At 34.7% G+C, this 25,704-nt stretch overlaps 1 protein-coding gene across 19 annotated transcripts in view; it reads left to right on the top strand.

Moving 5' to 3' along the window:
* The window catches only part of CHD9 (chromodomain helicase DNA binding protein 9), a 244,413-nt gene that overhangs the window by 131,371 nt on the left and 87,338 nt on the right, over positions 1-25,704 (top strand). For 18 of the 19 annotated variants that reach the window (XM_082366599.1, XM_082366596.1, XM_082366598.1 and 15 more), the window contains 7 exons: positions 7,685-7,796; positions 11,381-11,527; positions 12,464-12,532; positions 12,616-12,671; positions 13,354-13,471; positions 16,431-16,517; positions 16,747-16,884. In XM_082366599.1, the coding sequence (XP_082222725.1) occupies positions 7,685-7,796; positions 11,381-11,527; positions 12,464-12,532; positions 12,616-12,671; positions 13,354-13,471; positions 16,431-16,517; positions 16,747-16,884 (727 nt within the window). The remainder of the gene's footprint in view (positions 1-7,684; positions 7,797-11,380; positions 11,528-12,463; positions 12,533-12,615; positions 12,672-13,353; positions 13,472-16,430; positions 16,518-16,746; positions 16,885-25,704) is intronic. The other variant, XM_082366587.1, reaches the window with a different exon arrangement.

Raw genomic sequence — 25,704 nt, 5'->3', positions numbered from 1 at the left:
ATAGTCATTCTGAACCCCCAAGAAGGAAGAAGCAAAATAACATTTATTAATTACCTACCATGATGTGTATACATAGATATGTATGTGTGTATTTTTAAACAAAACGAACATGTATGTCCAAATGTATGTCTAGAGAGAGACACTTACATCTAAATAATAATATAAGGGAAAAATAATATGAACAAAGTCTGAAGGGAAAATAAGATGAATCATCAGAAATTGGGAATAATCACTTTATAGTCCATGTTAATAAAGTAACAGATGAGACCCTGATTGCAAGTATTCAAAATAATAAGAATTTACTATCTGTTTGGATAAAATATAAATGTATTAATTAATTAATTGTTTTTGGCATATGATAAAAAAGCACTTTGAAAATATATGGTATAAATTTATTATATATATTTTAATTATTAATCATGCCATTAGTAGTCTCTATGTAAGTTCTATAATTTTTAAATGCCAAGAAGATAAAATGTTTTATTGATTTCACTCCTTACATCTAAACTTAAAGTCAGTGAAAATCTGAGACGTATTCATCTGCAGAAAGAATTGATATATACATTATGTATTATTATGAATTTAATTAAGATTTACAGGTCCATTTTTAAGATTTATACCTTTACATAAGATGTATTAGTAAGGTTTATCATTAGCAAATGATGTGCTGTTATTTCATTGAATCTAAAATGTCATTGATTATAAGACACACCATTATTTTATATGTCAGTAAGAAAGAAAAAAATATATTGCCAGTTAAAACTATGGCATATCTTTGTTAATTAGATGAATGTTTGTTTCATAGATGTTAACATGTGTATCTTAGGACACTGAAGTAAAGTATTTGATTTTAATGTTCCTATTTTGTCAGTATTTTTAAGCATAAATGTCGTTTTCTTTTTTTAAAAAGAAGAAATAAGTTTTTTAAAGAATAAAAATTAAACTGTGCTGATAAATATACTATGGTTAATACTTAGCTAATACTTCACCTTAGTGGCTATATGAAACAACTCAGTGAATTAACTTTTTGAAGAAAATGACGTTCAATCTTAAACAGGAAGTGATTGATTGATTGATTTTACTTTATTTTATTTTATTTTTTGGCTGCGCCCCCCGGCATGCGGGATCTTAGTTCCCTGACCAGGGATTGAACCCGTGCCCCCTGCAGTGGAAGCACGGAGACCTAACCACTGGACCACCAGGGAATTCGCTAAACAGGAAGTGATTTACAATCCAAGTTACCAAAAATTTACCATACAATACTGCTTTCACAAATTTAAGGCTTAACTAAAATAAAGAACCACTTTAAAACTTGTTTTTTCCAGATGAGTTTAAGCTAGAGTCTTGAATTGAACTTTAAACTGGAGTGATTGCATCAAGTTAAATGTGTTTCTTCATCTAAAAAAAAAAAAAATACACACATATATATTTTATGGCTTTAAAAATAACCCCAGTGCCTTCCACTGGGCTTACAAAGAGAAAAAAAATTATAATGTAAAATAGTATTTTTGCTTGTTTCCTTTACTTATGATGAACTGGATGTATTAATTACAACAAATGGACTAATTGGATAAGATTCATTGTTTGTCCAGTTATTGCAGTGAGAGAATCTACAGGGGGCAACTGCAGATTGACGCTGTGTAGAATGCAGCTTGTTACACAGCCTCCATGAGTAACATGTGGGCAGGATTTAGATGAGTGCATAAACTACATCTGAAAATCAAATATAAACGTCAAATATAAACACTGAGGTTTTCTAGTGCCTGTACTTGTCAAATGAATTAACATTTCAAATTTATACTTATACTTAGTTTGAAATTGCCCTTTGCTGTCTGAAATAAGTTATGTTTTAATATTTAGTTCTTTTACATGCCTGAATATCTGTTGCTGCAGTTCGCTAACATTGATAACAGATCCCTTTCATGTTTTAAAAAACAAAACTTGCATAAAGCCTTTATTATTAATACAGTCTGTATTATTTTGTTGCTTTACTCTGTGGTATTTCTAAGAATAGCAAATGATCAATTTATTTGTAGAATGTACGTATACTGAAATTTTAGAATTTTATTTTAGTTTAATATAGTCAACTCCTTGTAATTCATGATGGAAGAATGGAATGCTCTTTGGTAATTGGGTCTTTTACTGAGCTGAAATTATCTTATTTCTTCTACTTTTGGATCATCTGATTTCCTTCAGATAACATTTATGGCTATCAGTTGTCATTGTACAGGCAATAGAAATTTCTGGTTGTTCAAAAGTCAATAAATTTAACCTTAATGATTTTCTACAGATAATGTAGTTTCATAATTCTCTTTATTCATTAAAATATATTTATTGATATTAAATATCTATTGACTGGTTGAAGTATAGTGTCATTTTATGTTAAAATGAATAAGATATGTTGGAAATAGTAGAGTAGGAGTAAAGAGACCTTTATTGTCTTTTACTGGACTTGTGATTTTGGCAGTTTGTTCTCTCTTTCAGGGCTAAAGTTTCCCTGTTAGTTTGGTGGGACCAATGTCTGCCTCGCCTGTGAGGATCAACTGAGATATTATAGACAAAAGCACTTTGAAATTTTAAGTGTTCTATAAGTATAGAATAGTTTCATTATCCTGAATATTTGTTCCCAGAGTTTTCTTCACTAATTATTTTGAGCCAGTGGTTCCCAAACCTGGTGAGAATTTTTTTAAAGTCTGATTGGGATCCCACTTACTAGATCAGAATTCTGGAGTTGGAACCTACAAATCTGGGGTTTTGTTTTGTTTTGTTAGTTTTTATTTTGAACCAGTCTCACACTTGGAAAAATAGGTCAGAGTTCCCTTAGGCTCTTCACCCAGCTTCCTCAAATGTTAATATCTTATGTAACCTAAGCACAATGATCAAAATCAGGAAGTAAGCACTTACACAATTCTGTTAACTGATTTACAGACCTCATGCAGATTGTGTCAGTTGTTCCATTTTTGGGAGCCAGGATCCAGTTAAGGATCCTACATTTCATTTTGTTGTCTTATCTCCTTACACTCCTCCATTTTGGAATAATTCTTCAGTCTTTGTCTTTAATGACACGTTCAACTTTGAAGCATACTAGCCAGTTATTTTGTAGAATGTCTCTCAATTTGGGTTTGTCTTATTTTTCTCATCTGGAATCTATTTTTAACAAACAAGCTTCTAATGAAGCCTGCCTCACAGATTTAGGAATTACTGATCAATACCAACCAAATGTTTGTTCTTCTTTGTAGTTTCACTTATATACCATTTTAGAACATATAATAAACTGATATGACTTCATTGTTTTCCAGAATCAATGTTCTGTGTAAGTAACCATAGTATGTGTATATGTATGTATGTATGTGTGTGTGTGTATATGTGTATATATATATATATATATATATTTTTTTTTTTTTTTTTAAACTAAGAATTATGTCAGTCAAGAATGACTTCAAGTTTTAGAATCAACTTTTTTCCTACAATGGAAATGTACCTTTTTTGAACAGAATGGGCATATGTAAATATTTTGGATTTCAGAAGTTTAGTAGGAAACTATTACGTTTGAAATAGCTCTTACAAAGTTACAATTTGAAAAATATTTTTGCATGGGTTAAGGATAGTTAATGAGTTTATGAAATAAGATGCTACTCCAGGCCTATAGGAAAATATTGGAAGAAAATGCAGAATATATGAAAAATAAGATTTGAGGTCTTTTTTAAACATTTATTTATTTTTGGTTGCGTTGGGTCTTTGTTGCTGCGCGCGGGCTTTCTCTAGTGGCGAGCGAGGGCTACTGTTCGTTGCGGTGCGCGGGCTTCCCATTGTGGTGGCTTCTCTTGTTGCGGAGCACGGGCTCTAGGCAGGCGGGCTTCAGTAGTTGTGGCATGCAGGCTCAGTAGTTGTGGCTCACGGGCTCTAGAGCACAGGCTCAGTAGTTGTGGCACACAGGCTTAGTTGCTCCACAGCATGTGGGATCTTCCCGGACCAGGGCTCAAACCCGTGTCCCCTGCATTGGCAGGAGAATTCTTAACTACTGCGCCACCAGGGAAGTCCCTCTTTTTTTGTTTTAAGTACAATTTTCAAATAATATAATGAAGGTTAATCTAAGGTATTAGAGGAAACGTTTGTATCTAACGTCCACCAAAAAGGGTGAATGTTTAAGATTGCTTTGGTAGCACCTAGTATTTAGGCAATGTTTATTTATAAAAATATTGTTTAAGCAGCTTAGTCCACTGTCTTTAGAGAGTTTTCATTTAATTACTTTATACTACTAGAAGGGAAAAGTGCCACCTCTTCATAGTCATAAATCCAAAAATAATAAAATATCTCTGCTCCTGATTTCATTGAAGTTTTTATTCAGTGGGATTTGAGTCTTGACGCACAGATACCACACAGATACCATATCAGAATATGTATACAGAATTCATTTAGCTTGCCAAACACTGAGAAAATTCCTTTTTAATCAGTATATTGATGGGTATTAACAGACCTTGATCTGTATTTCACAGGAAATTGTTATTTAAGTAACTGAACTTTCCTGTCACTAGTGTTGTCCTCATCGACAAACTAGTCTAAAATATGCATTTAGGTTTGGAGATGGATAGCAAATGGGGGAGTGCATGAAAACTATTTCTACCAATCAGTTTACTTTGAGTTATCCCTTACCTTGCCACTGAAAATCATCTGCACAAGTACTTGAGGTTATATTAAATAACCACAAGTAGCATAATGGTTACCCTTAGGAGGAGGTTGTTGCTTGAAGAGAAAGCATGACAGGAGACTTCTGGGAAACCAGTGATGTCTTGTTTCTTGATCTAGGATCTGGCTATATATTTATGTTCAGTTTGAGAAAATTCACTGAGCTGTATGTACTCTCTTGATGTGTGCACGTTTCTGAATTTACATTATACTGTAATATTAGTACATTATTAGTTTTAGGAAAAGTGAGGGATTGCGTTTGGGGCCATTTTGAGATTTTAATGTCTGTGGGATATCCATACGGATGTGTGGTATCTAATAGTAGATATGACCTCAAGGGAGATTTTTATTTTAGGAGGGAAACCAGAGTAAAGGAATAGGGACCAGAAGACTGAGGAAATGACCAATGAAAGCAGGGAGAGGGAATAGCATATAACTATGGTTGGTTCCTTAATGTTGTTCCAGAGTATCTTTTTGTACTTCCTCTGATTTCCCGGTTCCAACATAAGCTATATGTTTGCTTGTATTTATTTCACATACTCAGAAAAGTGCAAGTGAGATACCAAGTAAGAATTACCATTATCCTGTTGAAGGTGGTGATCAAACCAATATGAGAATACCCTGGGGATAAATCATTCTAGAATTTTTTTCTCACCTCTCATCATCCAGTCAATAACCAAGTCCTGTCATTTCTGCTTCCAGAATGAAAAATTGTGTCTTCCTTTCCCTCTTCACCCACACTACCATGGCCCTATATTTCACTCTACATCTCTCTCACCTGAATTGTCAGTCTTATCGCTGGTTTCCCTGGCTTGCATTTCACTTCCTTCTGGTTGCATTGCTCCCTCGTTTAAAATTCGTTTTTCCCCCAGTTTTATTGAGATGTAATTGACATATCACAATGTATTAGTTTAAGGTATACAACATAATGATTTGATGTGTGTATATATTGTGAAACTATTACAACAGTAAGTTTAGTTAACATCTTATCACCTCACATAGTTATATATTTTTTTCTTGTGATGAGAACTTTTTAAGATATACCCAGCAACTTTCAAATATATAATTCAGTATTATTAACTATAGTCACCATGCTGTTTACATCCCCAGAATGCTTAAAATTCTTACATCTTCCAGTTGGCTTATTTTTTTTCATTCATTCAAAAATATCTCAGTGCCATTTGTTGTCAGTCGTGAACTAGACAGATTTCTTTTAAATTCCTGCCATGTGGTGCTTAAAGCTGAGCTTAAACTAAAACATTAACTCCTTGCATGTAATATAAGGTCTTCTGTGATGTTGACCCATCTCCTCCTGTAGTACTTTGTGTGTTTCTGACATGCTCTTATCATTGCTTATTCTCATTCTTCTGCAATGTACCCTACCTTTTCTTTTCACTACTTGTTGGACTCTCTTTCATCATTCAGTTCCCTATCTCAAACTTTACCTTTTCTGTAAAGCCTCCTTTACTCTTCAGTAAACATAAAGATTTCTCCCTTTGTCTTCACATTACATCTTGTGCTAACTTCCTCTTTAGCATTTTAGCTGGGATCATATTCTAACAATGATGTATTAAGGTTGGGAACCGTGTCCACTCTATCTTCAAATCCTAGAACCTAGGAAAGTGCCTGGCATATCACAGTTAGATATAGTTACCATTAGCTGAGAAATTACTGTGTGTTAAAGGCTGTGCTCAGATATGTATTATCCCACTTAATTCTCAACGACAATAGAACTAGCTATTGTAATATCCCTATTTTACAGGCAAGGAAGCTATGAAGTAATTTGCCTAGTGTCCCACAGATAGGTAAATGGTGAAGTCAAGCTTTAAATCTTTGAAACTGTGATTTCAAAGTGCTTGCTCTTAACCTTCAAGTTCTCCAACATTAGTAAATAATTATTGAAAAAATTTTTGATATATTTCCGATATATCGTACTTGAAAGTAAATATTTGGGGAGTTTTCTATGTTTGAAATACAGAAATCTAAAGTAGAGTTTTCCAGGGACTTCCCTGGCAGTCCAGTGGTTAAAACTTCACTTTCCAATGCAGAGGGTGCGGGTTCAATCCCTGGTCGGCGAACTAAGATCCCACATGCCTTGGGGCCAAAAATCCAAAACATAAAACAGAATCAGTATTGTAACAAGTTCAATAAAGACTTTAAAAAATGGTCCACATTAAAAAAATCTTTAAAAAAAAAAAATAGAGTTTTCCTGATGGTGCTTGAAGATCATTCCGTCTCATCCGTTGAACCAGATATGGAAATGTGGGATGTACTTCTGTGTACTTTTATCTTTGATCAGGAAAAAACATAGAAAACGTATTTTTATTTTAGACATTTAGAGTCAGTGTGTGTTAATATACATATATATATACATGTATATATTAGAGAATGTAAACATATACATACTATAGAAATATAAAAAAATAAAAGAAAGTTCTTACTCTTTAGGAACATATAGTATAGCTAAGAAAAGCCTTAACATAAGTGAAATAATCAAAGAACAATCAATTGATAAAGTGTTTTAAGTAAGGGAGAAACTACTATAGGGTAGAAAGAAGTGTAGAGGCTTTTGGTGAATAGGCGGGATTCAAAGGAATTGAGTGGAATTCGAAATAAATAGGAGGTAGAAGGAAAAAAAATCCCTCATTCCAAACCTACAAGATAATAAAATAAATGAATTACTTTAATTATTTAATAGTTATATCACCTGACATTTTTCTCATGAAAAATAATCTTGAGCCTAAAGAAACAAGTGATAGAATTGGTCTGCCTTTCTTTGCTTAGAAATATGTTAACTGTAGTACTGGTTTGTATTTGTTCCATTGGAATAGAGTTTATCATGTGAAAATGTCATTATGGATTTCATGATAAATATCATCTTTGGTTAGACATTCAAGTGATACAAAATGGAAGGAAGTTTATCATGGGAATCTTAATTTGCCCCAAAATGGAAAAGTACAAAGAGATCTTACTGTTTACTCTCTTTCTCTTGAAACAGCAAACTCATTATTACATTGGGTAAGAAGCAAAAAAGAAAGAATGAGTCTTCAGATGAAATATCTGATGCAGAGCAGGTGCCACAGCATGCATTCAAAGAGGAAGACTCTCAAGTGAGTATTAAAATTTTTTCTGAGAAATGAAGCACTGGCAGAATTATTTAGATAGCATAATATTATTTTATGGATATTTATACTATAGTTTAGTGGTAAAAATACATTTTATTGTATGGTAGAACTTATATGACAGCATTATTACAATATGGTCCTAGTAGTATTCCCATAGAATGTTAGACCTGGGAGGAAACTTACACATCCTCTCCAAACCCTCTCAGTTTTCAGATAATGAAACTGAAGCCCAGAGAGTTTAAGTAACAATCCAAAGTCCCTGGCGGCTTTTAACATGGAGAAGTATCCAGTGATATTACCCTGTACTTACAGAGTACTTTTGAATGAATTTAATGCTGGAGATATTAATTTTAAAAGTCACATACAAATGATAAAGCAAATGGGTTGAATCATTCCTAGAGATAATTCCTTTGGTCTGCTTCTATTGAAGAAAAGTTAAACAACTATATTAAAAATCCCCTAATGTAGACAAAAATACTGTGCATTTTCCTTTTTCTTTCTTTTTGTTTTTGAATAGCTGTATATTCAAAATAACCTTGTGAAGTTAAAAAAAAAAAAAAATATATATATATATATATATATATAGTGAAGGTCATAATAAGTCAGGCCACCCTCTGCTTTCTAATAATTAAAGAACGACTATAGGCCGTAGGGGTGGTGGCATTTGTTGCATTATGGGGCCAGAAAGCCCCTGAATGGCCTTTCTTCTTCCTTATGCAGCTTCTTATCCAATGGGAGAGTAGTGGCTCAAGGCTCCTGGGCTGCTGCAAGAGTTGAGGTAAGGGCAGTGACTAAAGCTCCTAATATTATATGGCCTGGCTTTTTCTTCATATGTTATCCTTAACTTAGGCAAACTTATAATTATTCGACATGAGAAAATTTAGTTAAATTTTTACTAAAATAATGCTGGCCATTTTTCCATTATGTAATTAACAAACAATGAAATGGTAGAATAGGTTAACATGCACATTTTTTCCGTACTTTTCACTGTAGTTAATTAGGTTGCTTTGATAGATGTGTTGCTTTAACACAAAAAATTTAATGGGGAAGGAAAAAAGAATTTTCTAGTAAACAATTATAAATCTATATTACTGATATATTTAAATATATTATTATATAAATGATGTATAAATATATAAAAGTAGCTTTCAACCACAATGGATTGTCAAGATTTGAAGGCTTGAAAAGTAATATAAGGTTTAGAGTCAGGTCGAAATCTGAAAACATGATTATCATACTTAATTTTTTACCTAATAGAGTGTAATGCAGTAGTCTGACTATATTTAGAGACTTAAATTATTTTAAAAAGCCCCTATAGCACATTTTATTAGGATTATTATAGGAAACAAGTGATATCATAACAAACTATTCAGTCATTTAAAAGCATAATGTTTCTGACCTCTTACGTAAAGTGCTGTTGACTGATCTATTAAAGCCTTTAAGACATACGAAGAAAAAAGCTAGAAAAAAGAAATATGAAGAAAGAATTTGTCACTGTTTTAAATTGTCCTTCGAAAAACATTATGAAGAAAGAAAGCCAAAAATATCCACATTAGCCTAAAATGCCGACATTCAAATTAGCTTTGTATTTTTAAAGTAGTAGAACTATTGTATGACAGAGAAAGTTAATTGGTGAGAGTGGTACCTTACTTGGCTTTGCCTAATATGTAACTATATGCTCTAGTGGAATGTAAGTTATGACAAAATCAGCTCATAGAGTTGAAAAACTCAGAGTTTTTTTAATTACTCAGAGACTGATAAAGTCTTCATAGAATGAGGGAGCAGTTTACAGTAAGTGGCTCTCATTCTGTCTTGTGAAAAATTACCTGAATGTGCACTTTTGTGAGTTGAAAGGATTCTTTCAGACCACTTGTTTACTACTTACTCAGGACTGTGTGTGGCATTTCAAAGTACCAGTAGATGCCTAAGTGACCAGAAAGGAAACTTTAATGCTGAAATCATCTACAGAATCTTCTAAAAGTATACTGAATTATTCCCAAACTTCATTATTTAAAAGATTTGTGCCTAGTGAGACATAACATTGGTTATATAGGTTATTGTTAGAATAATAAATGTCATGAATGGTTATTAATTTAAACTGTTCTTGAGCATTAAGAACTATATGATGCCTGTAATCGAACTCCAAACATTCCTTTAGCTTAGTATTAGATTCGAGATCCATAGAATTTTCTCTCCCAGGGAATAATAAATATTTCATATCTTTTCCAAAACAGGATGTGGGAAAATTGGGTTTCTTAAGAAGTTAAGTCTTAAGAAGTTTCTTATAACTTTTGTATGCCACCTTCCTGTCTCCCATAATGACAAAATTGTTATCTTGAGTTTTGAAAATGTAAATATCTTCATGGCTAAGAGATGGTGACCCATCCTAATTGAGGCATGGAATTTTTCTACTACATTTGGCTGAACTACCTCTCCACAGTAGTGCCTTTCTTTCTCTCAATATTCCACTACTCTCAAGAGAAAGAGGCACTGCATCCTTTCTGGATGCAAATAACAGTTTGTACCCACACTGCTGCACTGATTCAGTTTTGTCATAGCAACGGAAGTATGAAAGACCTCCCAAATAGAAGACATTGGCAGAAACCAAAAGGAGAACACATGGGTTATTCTTTTGGTTGCATCTGGGGGGAATGCCATGGGAGTTACTAAATACACAGAAGAATAGTAAAAGGAAGAAGGAGTATTGAGCAGTAGAACAGCTGGCTGAGATGCCTCCATCCACGAGATTTTAGGGAGGTGAGCAAAAGCAAACCTAAGTCCTTTGGGATTTTCAAGCCATTGTGAGATTTGTCTTTATAGTGGGAACATCAAATATTTGATATTTAGGGAGGTAAGTAAAGCCATGCGCATTTGATACCTGATTTTAAATCATTCAGATTATTATTAAAATTACGTTGCTACACATAATACTTTCTGAAAAGCTTACTTCTGTTTTTATTATAGTGGTGTTCTTTATTTTTAAGGGAAGCTAGTAAAGGTAGTAAAACACTGGTTCCTCCATTCACGTTTAATTTTTTGGTAGATTTCATACTTTGTTATTTTCTGTATCTCTTTTAAAACATTTTATATTATTTTGGGGTTTTTTTTAATCTGTTTTAAACACAAGTTCATGGGTTTTGTGTCAAATATTATTTAATTTCTTCTTTTAGTTTTATGCCCCTGATTAATTATTTAACCAACATTCATCTGATGTGTACTTTTTAGGTTTGGGGGCAAAAACTGTGAAAGTATTAACAGTTTAAACTATGTGTTTCCCAAGCTGTGAAATAGTTAAGTAAAAAGAAACCTTTTTATTCTTAACAATTTCTAAAGAAAAGTAATAAAGGTATTATTATTAATCATTGTTACTTGACACTTTAGGAAGTAAAACTAAAGGTTGTAAACCTTTGGCAAAGGGCAAATTATAATCTTCCTTTAATTAAAAGGAAAAATTAGAAAAGATGAATGTTGAATACAGTTTTGAAAATTCAATGTACAAAATTGCCACACTAGAAATAATTTTTTTCCTTTAAAATAATCATATATATGCTCCTTATTGTTCATTACAGAAAAGAAGATCAAATCGACAAATTAAAAGAAAAAAATATGCAGAAGATGCAGAAGGGAAACAATCTGAAGAAGAGGTTAAAGGCTCTATAAAAATAAAAAAGCATTCAGCTCCTTTACCTGGTGAACAGCCTTTACAGTTATTTGTGGTAAGACAGATTTTGGATTATGACAAAAAACATTTTAAACCAATGTAAAGTTTTAAAAATATTTTCATTATCTTTCCCCCTAAAACCTGCCCCAGCTTTTCCTCCTAGATTCCATACTGTAGTTAATAGAACCATTAGTTATTCAGATCAGAAACCTAGGGATTTGTTCTCTCTTTTTTTTATCTTTGCTTCTTCGTCCAATTTTTTACATTTTTCACTTCCTAAATATATATTCCTGAAACTCCTCCAAGCTCTATCCTTCTTGCAGAATATTTCTAAGTTACAAGCCTAATCACAGTACTTTTCCACTGAAAACTCCTCTAATGGTGTCCTAAGTCAGAAAAAAATGAAAATACACTTTTCAGCATAACTTATAAAGCCTTTTGTATGGATTTTCTGGCCTTATGTCCTTCCACTTCTCTCCACTCAGTCCTCTGGTTTTATGAACATAGTTGTCTAAATGCCATGTTTTGACACCTTTGTGTCTTTGCATATGCATTTTCCTCTTTGTAAAGTTCTTTTACTCTCCCTTATCTGGGTTGTAAACCAACCACTTATCTGCTAGCTGAGGGATCTGGCACCTTGGACAAGAACTTACCTTCTCTATGCCTGAGCTTCCTAATCTGCAAAATGGAGATGATAATAGTACCTACTTTATAGTGTATTTGCAAGGATTAAATTAGTTAATATATGTAAAATGTTTAGAATAATGCCTAACACATTAAAAAGCACCATATGTTTACTATGATGATGATGCCAATGATGACGATGACAGTAACAGCAATTGATATTTTTCATATTCGTATTCCTAACATTTAACATGGTCCCTGGAACGTGTTAAATAAATGTTTGTTGAATTTTAGTATATTCATAAACAGAGTGGCAACTAAAGTGTTTTCAGAATGTGTCATCATACATTTTTCCTCCCTCACATAGGAGAATCCGAGTGAAGAAGATGCTGCAATTGTGGACAAAATACTATCTTCTAGAATTATAAAAAAGGAAGTAAGTAATGATATGTTACATTTTACACTTTATATTCCATGGCCTGATCATAAAAGTCGTAATTATTGAATTTATTTTCTTAGATATCACCTGGAGTGATGATTGATACAGAAGAATTTTTTGTAAAATACAAGAATTAGTAAGTATTTGAGTTAGAAAAGTAATAGAAAGGTATTTAAATATGAATTAATATTTTAAATATATTAAGAAATTATGATTTTTATTTTATCTGCATTTTAAAATATTTTAATACTTATTATTGCAGGAACTTAAAAATTATTAAAAAGTGAAAAGATTTTGAAAACATTTCATGTTAAAATTGAGTGTTTTATTTTTTCCCAGAAAGCATTACTTATAAACATCAAAATGCAGTAATATTTATAAATTACACTTTTACAAATTACAGACATTATCCATCATATTTATATTGTTGAACTTTTCAGATTTTGTTCAACTTTTTCTTACACTTTGGTGAAGGAAGGTATTTTAAATAAAATTACACTGGTTTCAAAACAAGTTAGCTTTCTGATCATGACAAAATGATTATAATGAAGAAATAAACTAAAAGTCATATTTTGTTACCCTTATGATTCAATTTACCATTCTGTTTCCATATGGCAAATTGCAGACCTTTAGATTACAGTGGCTTTATTTTAGTAATCATATGGAGTCTATTGACATTAAATGAAATGATGAACTACCTATTTGTAAAGTTGAAGATAATATTTTGTTTTAGAGGCTGTGATTAAAAATAAATCTATAAAAACTCAAAACATGTTTTTCTATATCATTCTAATATATTGCTTTTATAAAAATTTTAGCTCCTATCTTCACTGTGAGTGGGCCACAGAACAGCAGCTTCTGAAAGATAAAAGGATCCAGCAGAAAATCAAACGATTCAAATTGAGACAAGCACAAAGAGCACATTTTTTTGCAGACGTAAGGGAAAAAAAAAGACTATTATGTGTTGAACTCTGAACACATGTAGTATTATGTATCAAAAATTTAAGTATTATTCATTTTAATTCTTAGGCTTCCTCTTATGATATTTGAATATAAATGCTATCTACATATTTTTTCTTTCCCTAAATTTAGCTTGGAAAATAGCTAAAACAGAAACAGTGATAATTCAGAATGGTAGATAACTCTTGTATTTTTAAATTAGCATGTATTTCAATACTTTTTAGAGTTGAATGTGAGTGTGTTAATATCTTAAAGTATTTTATCAGCAGAGTTCTTCAAGTAATGGAAATGGTAGCATAGCAAATAAATGGAAAAGAAGATTTGCCAGTATGTGAAATATATTGCATATTTTCTGTATCATCTTTGTGTATGCATGAACAGAACCTCATTGGAAAAATTCATTAACCTTTCCAGGCCTCACTAAAAAGTCCTATGTCCTTTCCTGCTCTAAATTTTTTTTCATTTTTCTTTTAATAGACTTTATAATTTTTTTATTTTACTTTTTATTTTTTTAAGTTTTGGCTGTGTAGCGCAACATGTGGGATCTTAGTTCCCTGACCAGGGATCGAACCTGCACCCCCTTCATTTGAAATGCGGAGTCTTAACCACTGGGCCACCAGAGAAGTCCCTTAATAGACTTTTTTAGAGCAGTTTTAGATTCATCTAAATTTTTTTAACTTTTTATTTGAAAAATTTAGTACAACAAATTCCCACATATATTTTAACTAGGTTCCCTAAATGTTAACATTTTACCATGTTTTCTTTGTCATTAACATTAATTCTCCTTTTGTCTCTGTGCACCCCTCTCTCTCTCTTTCTGCCTCTGCCTTTCTCCCATGCACATACATTTTTTTCTAAACCATTTGAAAATTAAGCCTCAATTTCAGTATTTTCTAGAAACAGTCTTACATAATAATAGTATAATTAACATTGATGTAGTACTCTTACCTCACCTATAGACCTTATTCATACTTCACTAATTGTTCCACTAGTATTTTTATAGCAAAAAAAAAGTGTGTGTGTATATGCTTATTCTGGTCCAGAATGCAATCCTGCAGCATATAATGCATTTAGTTGTCATGTCTCCTTTATCAATATTTCTTTGTTTTTCATTACTTGGACACTTTTTAAAGAATTTAGGTGGTTTATTTTGTATCACGTCCCTCAATTTGGGGTTATCTGATGTTTCCTCAGCTTCAGGTCATGCATTATTTAAAAGAACACTACAGAGATGATGCAGCAGCATTCTCAGTGTATCATATCAGGAGGTACATGATACCTATTTGCCCAATTACTGGTGGTGTTAACTTTAATCACTAGATAATGGTTGGTATCTTATGGCAGATTTTTTCCACCATGAAGCTATTGTTATTTCTTTGTAATTATAAAATCTACTTCAAAAATTTGATGACTAAAATGACCTGTCAGTTTTTGGATGCTGGGAGGTCCTCAAAAATTTCTCACTTCCTCACTCTGATACAGAAGTTTCTAATGAGCTGAAGATTTTAGAAATACTTAACTAATAATCTTCTAATTTTTCATGAAGATTAGGTACATTCATGACTCAGGTACAGGATAAACTGGAGCTGTGCAGATTTTCTTAGAATACCTTATTACCATTCTGGTGCTGGGCAGTGCTCTTTGTTACCAAGTGTGTCCTGTACATGGAGGTGATAGTATTGCTCAGGAAAGGATTAAGATAGTTAGGAGAACTAAAGGCAGAGCCATGGAATACTATAACATTTAGAGGTTAAACAGAGGAGGAGAAGCAGCAAAGATAGCTGAGATGGGCTTTTGGAAGTAAGACTTTGAGGACTGGGTAGGAATTAGCCAATCAGACAAGAGAAGGAACAGCAATCTATTCAGAAGAGAGAAAAATGAGTATAAAACCATGAAGGTGTGACAGAACATAGAGTTTGAAAAGCGTCTGTTTTTGTACTCTAAAGCATGAAATCTGGGGTACAGCTGTGTCAAGCAGTAGGAGATGAGGCTGGAGGAAAAGGTATGAGCCTTTTTATTCCACAGAAACTGATTTGGACTTGGTTCCCAAACAGGGGAGAGTCATTGAAGGATTTGAAGCAAGGGAGCAATATATGATTTATATTTGAGAAAGAGTACTGTGGGGACAGTGTGAAAATAAATTAAAGGGAGGCAAGACAGTAGTTGGTGACTAGTTAGGAAGTTATTTGTAAAGATCCAAGTAAGAAGTGATGAAGCAGTGAGAATGAGGAAGGAGGAACCAATTTGAGTTTCAGATAAAAGTAGGATCTGTGTGAATTGATGAGTTAAGAGATGTGGGAGATTAAAAAAGAGAAGGAATCTAAGATGACTTCTCCATTGCTGGCTTGTGTAACTGGGAGTAGGATGTGAAGTTGGTGCTGTGTTACTGTTAACCCAGTTAGAAAATACAGGAAGAAGCGTAGGTTGAAGAGTAAATGGGTGCAGTCGAGTGTGAGGTAGCTCAGAGAGTTTGCATTTAGTTAGGTAAGGGGGTCTTGAGCACAAGAACCATCAGTAGATAAAGAGTGTTTGATACAAATGAGACAGGAGCCTCCAGGTCGGGTGATTAGTCTTCAACTCTTGGACCTGAGGAAAGTAGTAAAACAAAGGTAAAGGAGAGCCTCTTTCCAAAAGAGGCTCCCTTTCGGAAATTTTTAAAGAACACATCTTCTAGAGTAACTTACTTGTCTGGAGTACCTATTTTTTAGTGCTGTTTAGTTGAGTTTTTTATATATAACATGGTGATTCATAATATAGACAAATATCCTAGCAATCTTTTTGAAATTAAAATGGAAGTATTCCATTTTTTGGAAATTTAATTAAAATCAAACTTATGTGTTTGTTCTATAGTGAATAGCTAGTAAATTTGTCTTTATTTCACTTTCATCTTTCTACTTCTTTATCATATATCAATTAAGTTACTTATTAATTTTAGATGGAAGAAGAACCATTTAACCCAGACTACGTTGAAGTAGACAGAGTATTAGAAGTCTCTTTTTGTGAAGATAAAGATACTGGTGAGGTAAATATTTGGTAGAAATATTTTTTAAGTAAGTAAGAAAAACCTAAAGACTTCCAAATATTAAAGCATTACTTTTTTAAAGTTAATGACCTAAAAACACCATAAAAAGTTTCATAAGTTTTTACCGATGTAGGTTAATATATTTAAACTATTTCTGGGGATTCTCAATTTAAACTATTTCTTACTATTCTTTTTCAAAATGGTAAAATGAAAAAAAATTTTTTTACAGCCTGTTATTTACTACTTAGTAAAGTGGTGCTCATTACCATATGAAGATAGTACTTGGGAACTAAAAGAAGATGTAGATCTTGCAAAAATAGAAGAGTTTGAACAGTTGCAAGCTTCACGGCCTGACACAAGACATTTGGTAAGACCATGCCTTAGCATCATAAAATCTTAGCATTTCTTTATTCAACAGATTTAATGTAATTTTTGAAATTTTAATTTACTCTGGTATGCAATTAATATTGTATTTTAAAAATTACTACATAGTATCTTATGTATGTTAATTTAACTATTCCTCCATTAGTGGATACTCCAGTGTTTTGCTATTATAAACAATGTTACATTGAACACTGAGCCCTCGTAAGATAAATCAGAAGTATAATTGTTTGGTCAGAACACATATGCATTCAAAAGTTTGATAAGTATTTCCTTTTAAATTTCCCTCTGGAAAAGTTGCAAATACTTCTGCCTCATCTTGAGTTAAAAACTTTCCCACTACTTTTTCTCTCGGGTCATTTATAAAAATGTCAAGAATACCAGTTTCAGCTCTAAGCAGAGTTATGAATTCTCTATCAAAGAAAAATCCTTATTATACCCACCTTTCCCTTGTTTTCTGTAAACCAGTTATTTCTTCATAACTAAATAGTTCTTCTACTTCCATAGTAGCTTTATTTTTAGAAAAACCTTTTGTATAGAATATTGTTAAAGGCCTACATAGTGGGGCGGAGTCAAAATGGCAGCGTGGGAGGACATGGAGTTTGCGTCTCCCCACAACTAGGGCACCTGCCAGACGCTGGTGGGGGACCTCAACACCCAAGGAGACGGGAGGAACCCCCAAGCGACCGGGTAGGATGTGGGGGATTGTGAGTGGGGAGGAGAAGTGGAGGCCAGACAGGACTGGGACCCCTGAGGGGTGCTGGGAGAGGGGAGGGGTTCCCACGCCTGGAGGGACCCTCGGAGGCTTGGAGGATCAGGGGAGTGCGCCTAGCATTTCCCCTTCCCAGTTGGGCCCCAGGAAGCCTGCTGGGCTCCTGGGCTGGTCTCCGGCCCTCCGAGGCCCCCTCCAGGCCGCGTGGATCCTAGGCGCGTAGGAGGGAGGCAGGGGGAGAAGAGGACAGGTGGACGGGGTGGGGCCCTCCGGGATTGGAGGCTCTGGGGAGGCACGGGGGGCATTTCCCCCAGCCACTTTGGCCCCAAGCCTGCTGGACTCCCAAGGCTGGTCGTCCATTCTCCGGGGCCCCCTCCGGCCTCGTGGGTCCTAGGGATGTAGGAGGGAAGGAGGAGGAGAGGCAGCAGGGGGGACCCTCCAGGACCATGGGATCAGGAGAAGTGCCTCGGGTGTTTCCCCTGCACTCGGCCACGGTAAGCCTGTTAGGCTTCCTGGTCTGGTCCCCTGCCTTCTGGGGGCCCCCTCTGGCCGTGTGGGTCCTAGGGGCCTGGGTGGGGGAGAAGATGAGAGGCCAACAGGGAGGGCACCATCTGCGATTGGAGGATCAGGGGGAACGCACCTATCATTTCCTCTGCCTACTCGGGCCCAGGGAGACTGCTGGGGTCCCGGACCTGATCCTCCACCCTCCAAGGCCAGAGGCACTCCTAGGCCCCTCCTGCTGTGGTTGAACCTAAGCCTGATCACCCCCCATGGCCTTTTCCAGCCCTGTGGGTCCTAAGAATAGGCCCCACCCACCACCTAAACCCTGCCCCTGCCTAAGCCCTGCCCCCCACAGCCAAGGCCTTTTCCGGCTTTTTTTTTTCCCCCTGCCACCCTGCACAGCTTACAGGATCTTGGTTCACGAGCTGGGGGTCAGGCCTGAGCTCCTACAGTGGGAGTTCTGAGTCCAAACCACTGGACTAACAGAGAACCTCAGACCCCAGGGAATATTCACTGGAGTGAGATCTCCCGGAGGTCCTCATCTCGGCATCAAGACCCATCTCTACCCAGCAGCCTATGAACTCCAGTGCTGGAAGCCTCAGGCCAAACAACCAGTAAGATAGGAAACAATCCCACCCATCAAAAAAAAAAAAAAAAGTGAAATGACAAAAATACATGTCACAGATGAAGGAGCAAGGTAAAAACCTACAGGACCAAATAAATGAAGAGGAAATAGGCAACCTACCTGAAAAAGAATTCAGAGTAATGATAGTAAAGATGATCCAGAATCTCAGAAATAGAATGGAGGCACGGATTGAGAAGGTACAAGAAATGTCTAACAAAGATCTAGAAGAACTAAAGAACAAACAAACAGAGATGAACAACACAATAACTGAAATGAAAAATACACTAAAAGGAATGAGTAACAGAATAACTGAGGCAGAAGAACAAGTAAGTGAGCTGGAAGAGAGAATGGTGGAAATAACTGCCTAGGAACAGAATAAACAAAAAAGAATGAAAAGAATTGAAGACAATCTCAGAGACCTCTGGGACAACAATAAACACACCAACATTCAAATTATAGGGGTCCCAGAAGAAGAAGAGAAGAAGAATGGGTCTGAGAAAATATTTGAAGAGATTATAGTGGAAAACTTCCCTAATATGGGAAAGGAAATAGTCACCCAAGTCCAGGAAGGGCAGAGAGTCCCATACAGGATAAACCCTAAGAGAAACACACCAAGACATATTAATCAAACTAACAAAAATTAAATTCAAAGAAAAAATATTAAAAGCAACAAGGGAAAAGGAAAAAATAACATACAAAGGAATCCCCATAAGGTTATCGGCTGATTTTTCAGCACAAACTCTGCAGGCCAGAAGGGAGTGGCAGGATATACTTAAAGTGATGAAAGAGAAAAACCTACAACCAAGATTACTCTACCCAGCAAGGATCTCATTCAGATTCAATGGAGAAATCAAAAACTTTACAGACAAGCAAAAGCTAAGAGAATTCAGCACCACCAAACCAGCTCTACAACAAATGCTAAAAGGAACTTCTTTAGGCGGGAAATACAAGAGAAGAAAAAGACCCACAAAAACAAACCCAAAACAATTAAGAAAATGGTCATAGGAACATACATATCGATAATAACCTTGAATGTAAATGGATTAAATGCTCCAACCAAAAGACACAGACTGGCTGAATGGATACAAAAACAAGGCCTGTATGTACGCTGTCTATAAGAGACCCACTTCAGACCTAAGGATACATACAGACTGAAAGTGAAGGGTGGAAAAAGATATTCTATGCAAATGAAAATTAAAAGAAAGCTGGAGTAGCAATACTCATATCAGGTAAAATAGACTTTAAGACTGTTACAAGAGATAAGGAAGGACACTACATAATGATCAAGGGATCAATCAAAGAAGAAGACATAACAATTATAAATATATATGCACCCAACACAGGAGCACCTCAGTACATAAGGCAAATGCTAACAACCGTAAAAGGGGAGATAGATAGCAACACAATAATAGGGGGACTTTAACCCCCCACTTACACCAATGGACAGATCATCCAAATAGAAAATAAATAAGGAAACACAAGTGTTAAATGACACAGTAGACCAGATAGATTTAATTGATATTTATAGGGCATTCCACCTGCAAGTGGCAGAATACACTTTCTTCTCAAGTGCACATGGAACATTCTCCAGGATAGATCACATCTTGGGTCACAAATCAAGCCTCAGAAAATTTATGAAAATTGAAATCGTATCAAGCATCCTTTCTGACCACAACACTATGAGATTAGAATGCAATTACAGGAAAAAACTGTAAAAAACACAAATACATGGTGGCTAAACAGTGCACTACTAAACAACCAGGAGATCACTGAAGAAATCAAAGAAGAAATTAAAAAATACATGGAAACAAATGACAAGGAAAGCACGACAGCTCTAAATCTATGGGGTGCAGCAAAAGCAGTTCTAACAGGGAATTCATAGCAATTCAATCTCACCTCAAGAAACCAGAAAAATCTCAAACAATCTAACCTTACACCTAAAGCGGCTAGAGAAAGAAGAAAAAAGAAAACCTAAAGTCAGTAGAAGGAAAGAAATCATAAAGATCAGAGCAGAAATAAATGAAATAGAAATGAAGGAAACAATAGCAAAGACCAGTAATACTAGAAGTTGGTTCTTTGAGAAGATAAACAAAATTGATACACCTTTAGCCAGACTTATCAAAAAAAAAAAAGGGGGGAGAGGATGCAAATCAATAAAATTAGAAATGAAGAAGGAGAAATCACAACTGGCACCACAGAAATACAAAGGATTATAAGAAACTATTACAACTATATGGCAATAAAATGGACAACCACGAAGAAATGGACAAATTCTTGGAAAGGTACAATTTTCCAAGACTGAACCAGGAAGAATTAGAAAATATAAACAGACCTATCACAAGTAATGAAATTGAAACTGGAATTAAAAATCTTCCAACAAACAAAAGCCCAGGACTAGATGGCTTCACAGGTGAATTCTATCAAACATTTAGAGAATAGCTAACACTTATCCTTCTCAAACTCTTCCAAAAAATTGCAGAGGGAGGAACACCCCCAAATTCATTCTACAAGGTCACCATCACCCTGATACCAAAACCAGACAAAGAGATCACAAAAAAAGAAAATTACAGACCAATATCACTGATGAACATAGATGTAAAACTCCTGAACAAAATACTGGCAAACAGAATCCAACAACACATTAAAAGGATCATACACCATGATCAAGTGGGACTTATCGCAGGAATGCAAGGATTCTTCAATATATGCAAGCAATCAGTGTGATAGACCATATTAACAAATTAAGGAATAAAAACCATATGATCATCTCAATAGATGCAGAAAAAGCTTTTGACAAAATTCAACACCGATTTATGATAATAACTCTCCAGAAAATGGGCATAGAGGGAACCTATCTCAACGTAATAAAGGCCATATATGACAAACCCACAACAAACATTATTATTATTCTCAATGGTGAAAAACTGAAAGCATTTCCACTAAGATCAGGAACAAGACAAGGATGTCCACTCTCACCACTCTTATCCAACATAGTTTTGGAAGTCCTAGTCACAGCAATCAGAGAAGAAAAAGAAAAGGAATCCACATTTGAAAAGAGGAAGTAAAACTCACTGTTTGCAGATGAAATGATACTATACATTAGAACATCCTAAAGATGCTGCCAGAAAACTACCAGAACTAATCAGTGAATTTGGTAAGGTTGCAGGTTACAAAATTAATGCACAGAAATGTCTTGCATTCCTATACACTAACAATGAAAAAACAGAGAAATTAAGGAAACAATCCCATTTACCTTCTCAACAAAAAGAATAAAATACCTAGGAATAAACCTACCAAAGGAAGCAAAAGACTTGTACTCAGAAAACAATAAAACACTGATGAAAGAAATCAAACATGACATAAACAGATGGAGAAATATACCATGTTCTTGAATTGGAAGAATCAACATTGTGAACATGACTATATTACCCATAGCAATCTACAGATTCAATGCAATCCCTATCAAACTACCAATGGCATTCTTCACAGAATTAGAACAAAAAAATCTTAAAATTTGTATGGAAACACAAAAGACCCTGAGAAAGAAAAACAGAGCTGGGGAGGAATCAGGCTCCCTGACTTCAAACTATACCACAAATCTACAGTAATCAGACAGTGTGGTACTGGCACAAAAACAGAAATATAGATCAGTGGTACAGGATAGAAAGCCCAGAGGTAAACCCACGCACATATGGTCACCTTATCTTTGACAAAGGAGGCAAAAGTATACAATGGAAAAAAGACAGCTTCTCCAGTAAGTGGTGCTGGGAAAACTGGACAGCTACATGTAAAAGAATGAAATTAGAACACTCTCTAACACAATACACAAAAGTAAACTCAAAATGGATTAAAGACCTAAATGTAAGACTGGACACTATAAAACTCTTAGAGGAAAACATAGGAAAAACACTCTGACATAAATCACAGTGAGATCTTTTTAGACCCACCTCTTAGAGTAATGAAAATAAAAACAAAAATAAACAAATGAGACCTAATTAAACTTAAAAGCTTTTGCACAGCAAAGGAAACCATAAATAAGACAAAAAGACAACCCTCAGAATGTGAGAAACTATTTGCAAATGAAGCAGTGGACAAAGGATTAATCTCCAAAATATACAAACAGCTCATGGAGCTCAATATCCAGAAACAAACAACCCAATTAAAAAATGGGCAGAAGACCTAAATAGACATTTCACCAAAGAAGACATACAGATTGCCAGCAAACACATGAAAAGATGCTCAACATCACTAATCATTATAGAGATGCAAATCAAAACCACAATGAGGAATCACCTCACACCAGTCAGAATGGCCATCATCAAAAAAGTCTACAAACAATAAATGCTGGAAAGGGTGTGGAGAAAAGGGAACCCTTTTGGACCGTTAGTGGGAATGTACATTGATACAGCCACTGTGGAGGTTCCTTAAAAAACTAAAAATAGAACTACCATATGACCCAGCAATCTCAATACTGGGCATATACCCTGAGAAAACCGTAATTCAAAGACACATGTACCCCAATGTTCATTGCTGCACTATTTACAGTAGCCAGGATATGGAAACAATCTAAATGTCCACAACAGATGACTGGATAAAGAAGGTGTGGTACATATATACAATGGAATATTACTCAGCCATAAAAAGGAACGAAAGTAGATCATTTGCAGAGATGTGGATGGACCTAGAGCCTGTCATACAGAGTGAAGTAAGCCAGAAAGAGAAAAACAAATATCGTATATTAACACATATATGTGGAATCTAGAAAAATGGTACAGATGAACCTATTTGCAGGGTAGGAATCGAGATGTAGACAGAGAATGGACATGTGGACACAGAGCGGGAGGGGAGGGTGGGACGAATTGGGAGTTTAGGTTTGACATAAATACACTACCATGTGTAGAATAGATGGCTAGTGGGAACCTGCTGTATAGCACAGGAAGCTCAGCTCGGTGCTGTGTGACGACCTAGATGGGTAGGATGGGGGGAGGTGGAGGGAGGTCCAAGAGGGAGGGGATATAGGTATACATATAGCTGATTTCACTTCATTGTACAGCAGAAACTAACACAACATCATAAAGCAATTATACTCCAATAAAAAAAAAAAAAGGCCTACATAAGTTAAGTACACTGATTTTTTATTGATACATCTGTGTCTCTTCCCTGCTCAGAAAAAAAAACTTGAGTCAGTTATTGATTTTTCTAGTACAAAGACTACAGAATTCTGGAAGGCGATGGCAAGTTGTGATATTTTAATAATTATATTTTTTTTATTGTCATGTGAATCCAGTTTGGGGAGCCAACCAAAAGAAATTCACATCAAAGAGACATACTATGATTTTATTAAATATTTTGGCCAGTCCTCTTTCAAATATAATTTGGTCATAGAAATTTCTTACTTCACTAAAGAGGGAGTTTATGCATGAAAAGACAAGAGCAGATCACTTTCTGATTAGCACCAGAGCTAATGATTAGCTGCCATGTAAAATGTGGAGATGTGATGTAAGAGAAGGAAATGAATGAATTGTTCCATGGAAGAGATCATATTGTTTTTATAACAGTATTTTTTTTCTGGTTGTCTTCTTATTTTCTGGTCTTCTTAGTTTATCTCCCAATAATACCCACAGTCTATTACCAAGAACATAGCAGCTCACCTCCATTCCTTTTTGATTTCTAAGTACCTTTCCTTGAGCCAGGAAACAAAAGTGTTAATTAACTAATTCAGGGAGGAGTAGTCTAAAGGATATTATGAAAGGAAAAGATACTCTTTTTGGGGTGGGGACCATGCTTCAGTGGTAACCTGATCTTCAGCCTCATTTTAAGTAAGCTATTTTTTTAGATTAGTGGTTCTCAGTCAGAGGTGCTTATCAGAATTACTTTTGGAACTTTTCAAAAATTAGAGATGCCTAGTTTCTGTATCCTGGCTCCAGAATCAGAATATCTGAGAGTGGACCCCAGGTGTTATTAAAAATGTGATTTTGAAGCACATGGTGGGAAGAGCCAGTGCCTTAGACACATAATGTAGTCCTTGGTAAAGGGGACTCAGCCAGTAAAATTAATCCCCTCAGTTATTGTAAAATCAATTTGACAACAGTGCTGGTTTATCAAAGTCAAATAATGTAGGAGGTAACTGATTTTTTTTGCCAGTCTGTTATTAAATAAAACAACATATAAAACATGTAAAGTATCTTTGATCAAATGAAATTTGTTCCTGGCCTAAACTAAGGAAACAGTGATTGGATTGCTGAAAAGAAAATTATGGAGAATATTAATTAATGTGGAAATTATTTTAAACAATAATTAAAGCAATATTATATGTTAATTATTTTAAAGTTCATTGGCTACCATTTAAGAAATATTTTTTTTAGTAAACCCTAAATTTTTCATATTTGGATGCCATTATAAGATAGTATTTTTAAAATTTATTTATAATTGTTTCTACAATATAGAATACAGTTTTCTGTATATTGATCTTATATCATGCAATGTTAGTAAAATCACTTCTTAGTTTATCTTTTTTCTAGATTCCACAGGATTTTCCATGTAGACAAATCATGTCTTCTGTAAATTAAGAAAGTTTTACTTCTTCCTTTCCAACCTTAATGACTTTTATTTCTTGTTCTTGCTTGATTGCTCCTGTTAGAACCTGTAGTACAATGTTGAATAGAAGTGATGACAGTGGACATCCTTGCCTTTTTCTGATCTTAGGGAGAAAGCATTCAGTTTTTCCGTTTTCTGCATCTGCTGAGATTATCCTATTTTTGTTTTTTAGTCTGTTGATCAACATTGATTAATTTTCTAAGTTAATCCACCTTCCATACCTGGGAAAAACCCCATTTGGTCATGCTTTATTACCCTTTTTATATATTGTTAGATTCCATCTGCTAAAATTTTGTTAGGAATTTTTCATCTCTGTTCATGTGGGGTATTGGTCTCTAGTTTTCCTGTAATGTCTTTGTCTGATTTTGGTA

This window comes from Balaenoptera borealis (assembly GCF_965194805.1).
Source record: "Balaenoptera borealis genome assembly, chromosome: 19".
Lineage (NCBI taxonomy): Eukaryota > Metazoa > Chordata > Mammalia > Artiodactyla > Balaenopteridae > Balaenoptera > Balaenoptera borealis.
The sequence above is the reverse complement of the archived record's forward strand: the minus strand, read 5'-3'. Positions and strand labels throughout refer to the sequence as shown.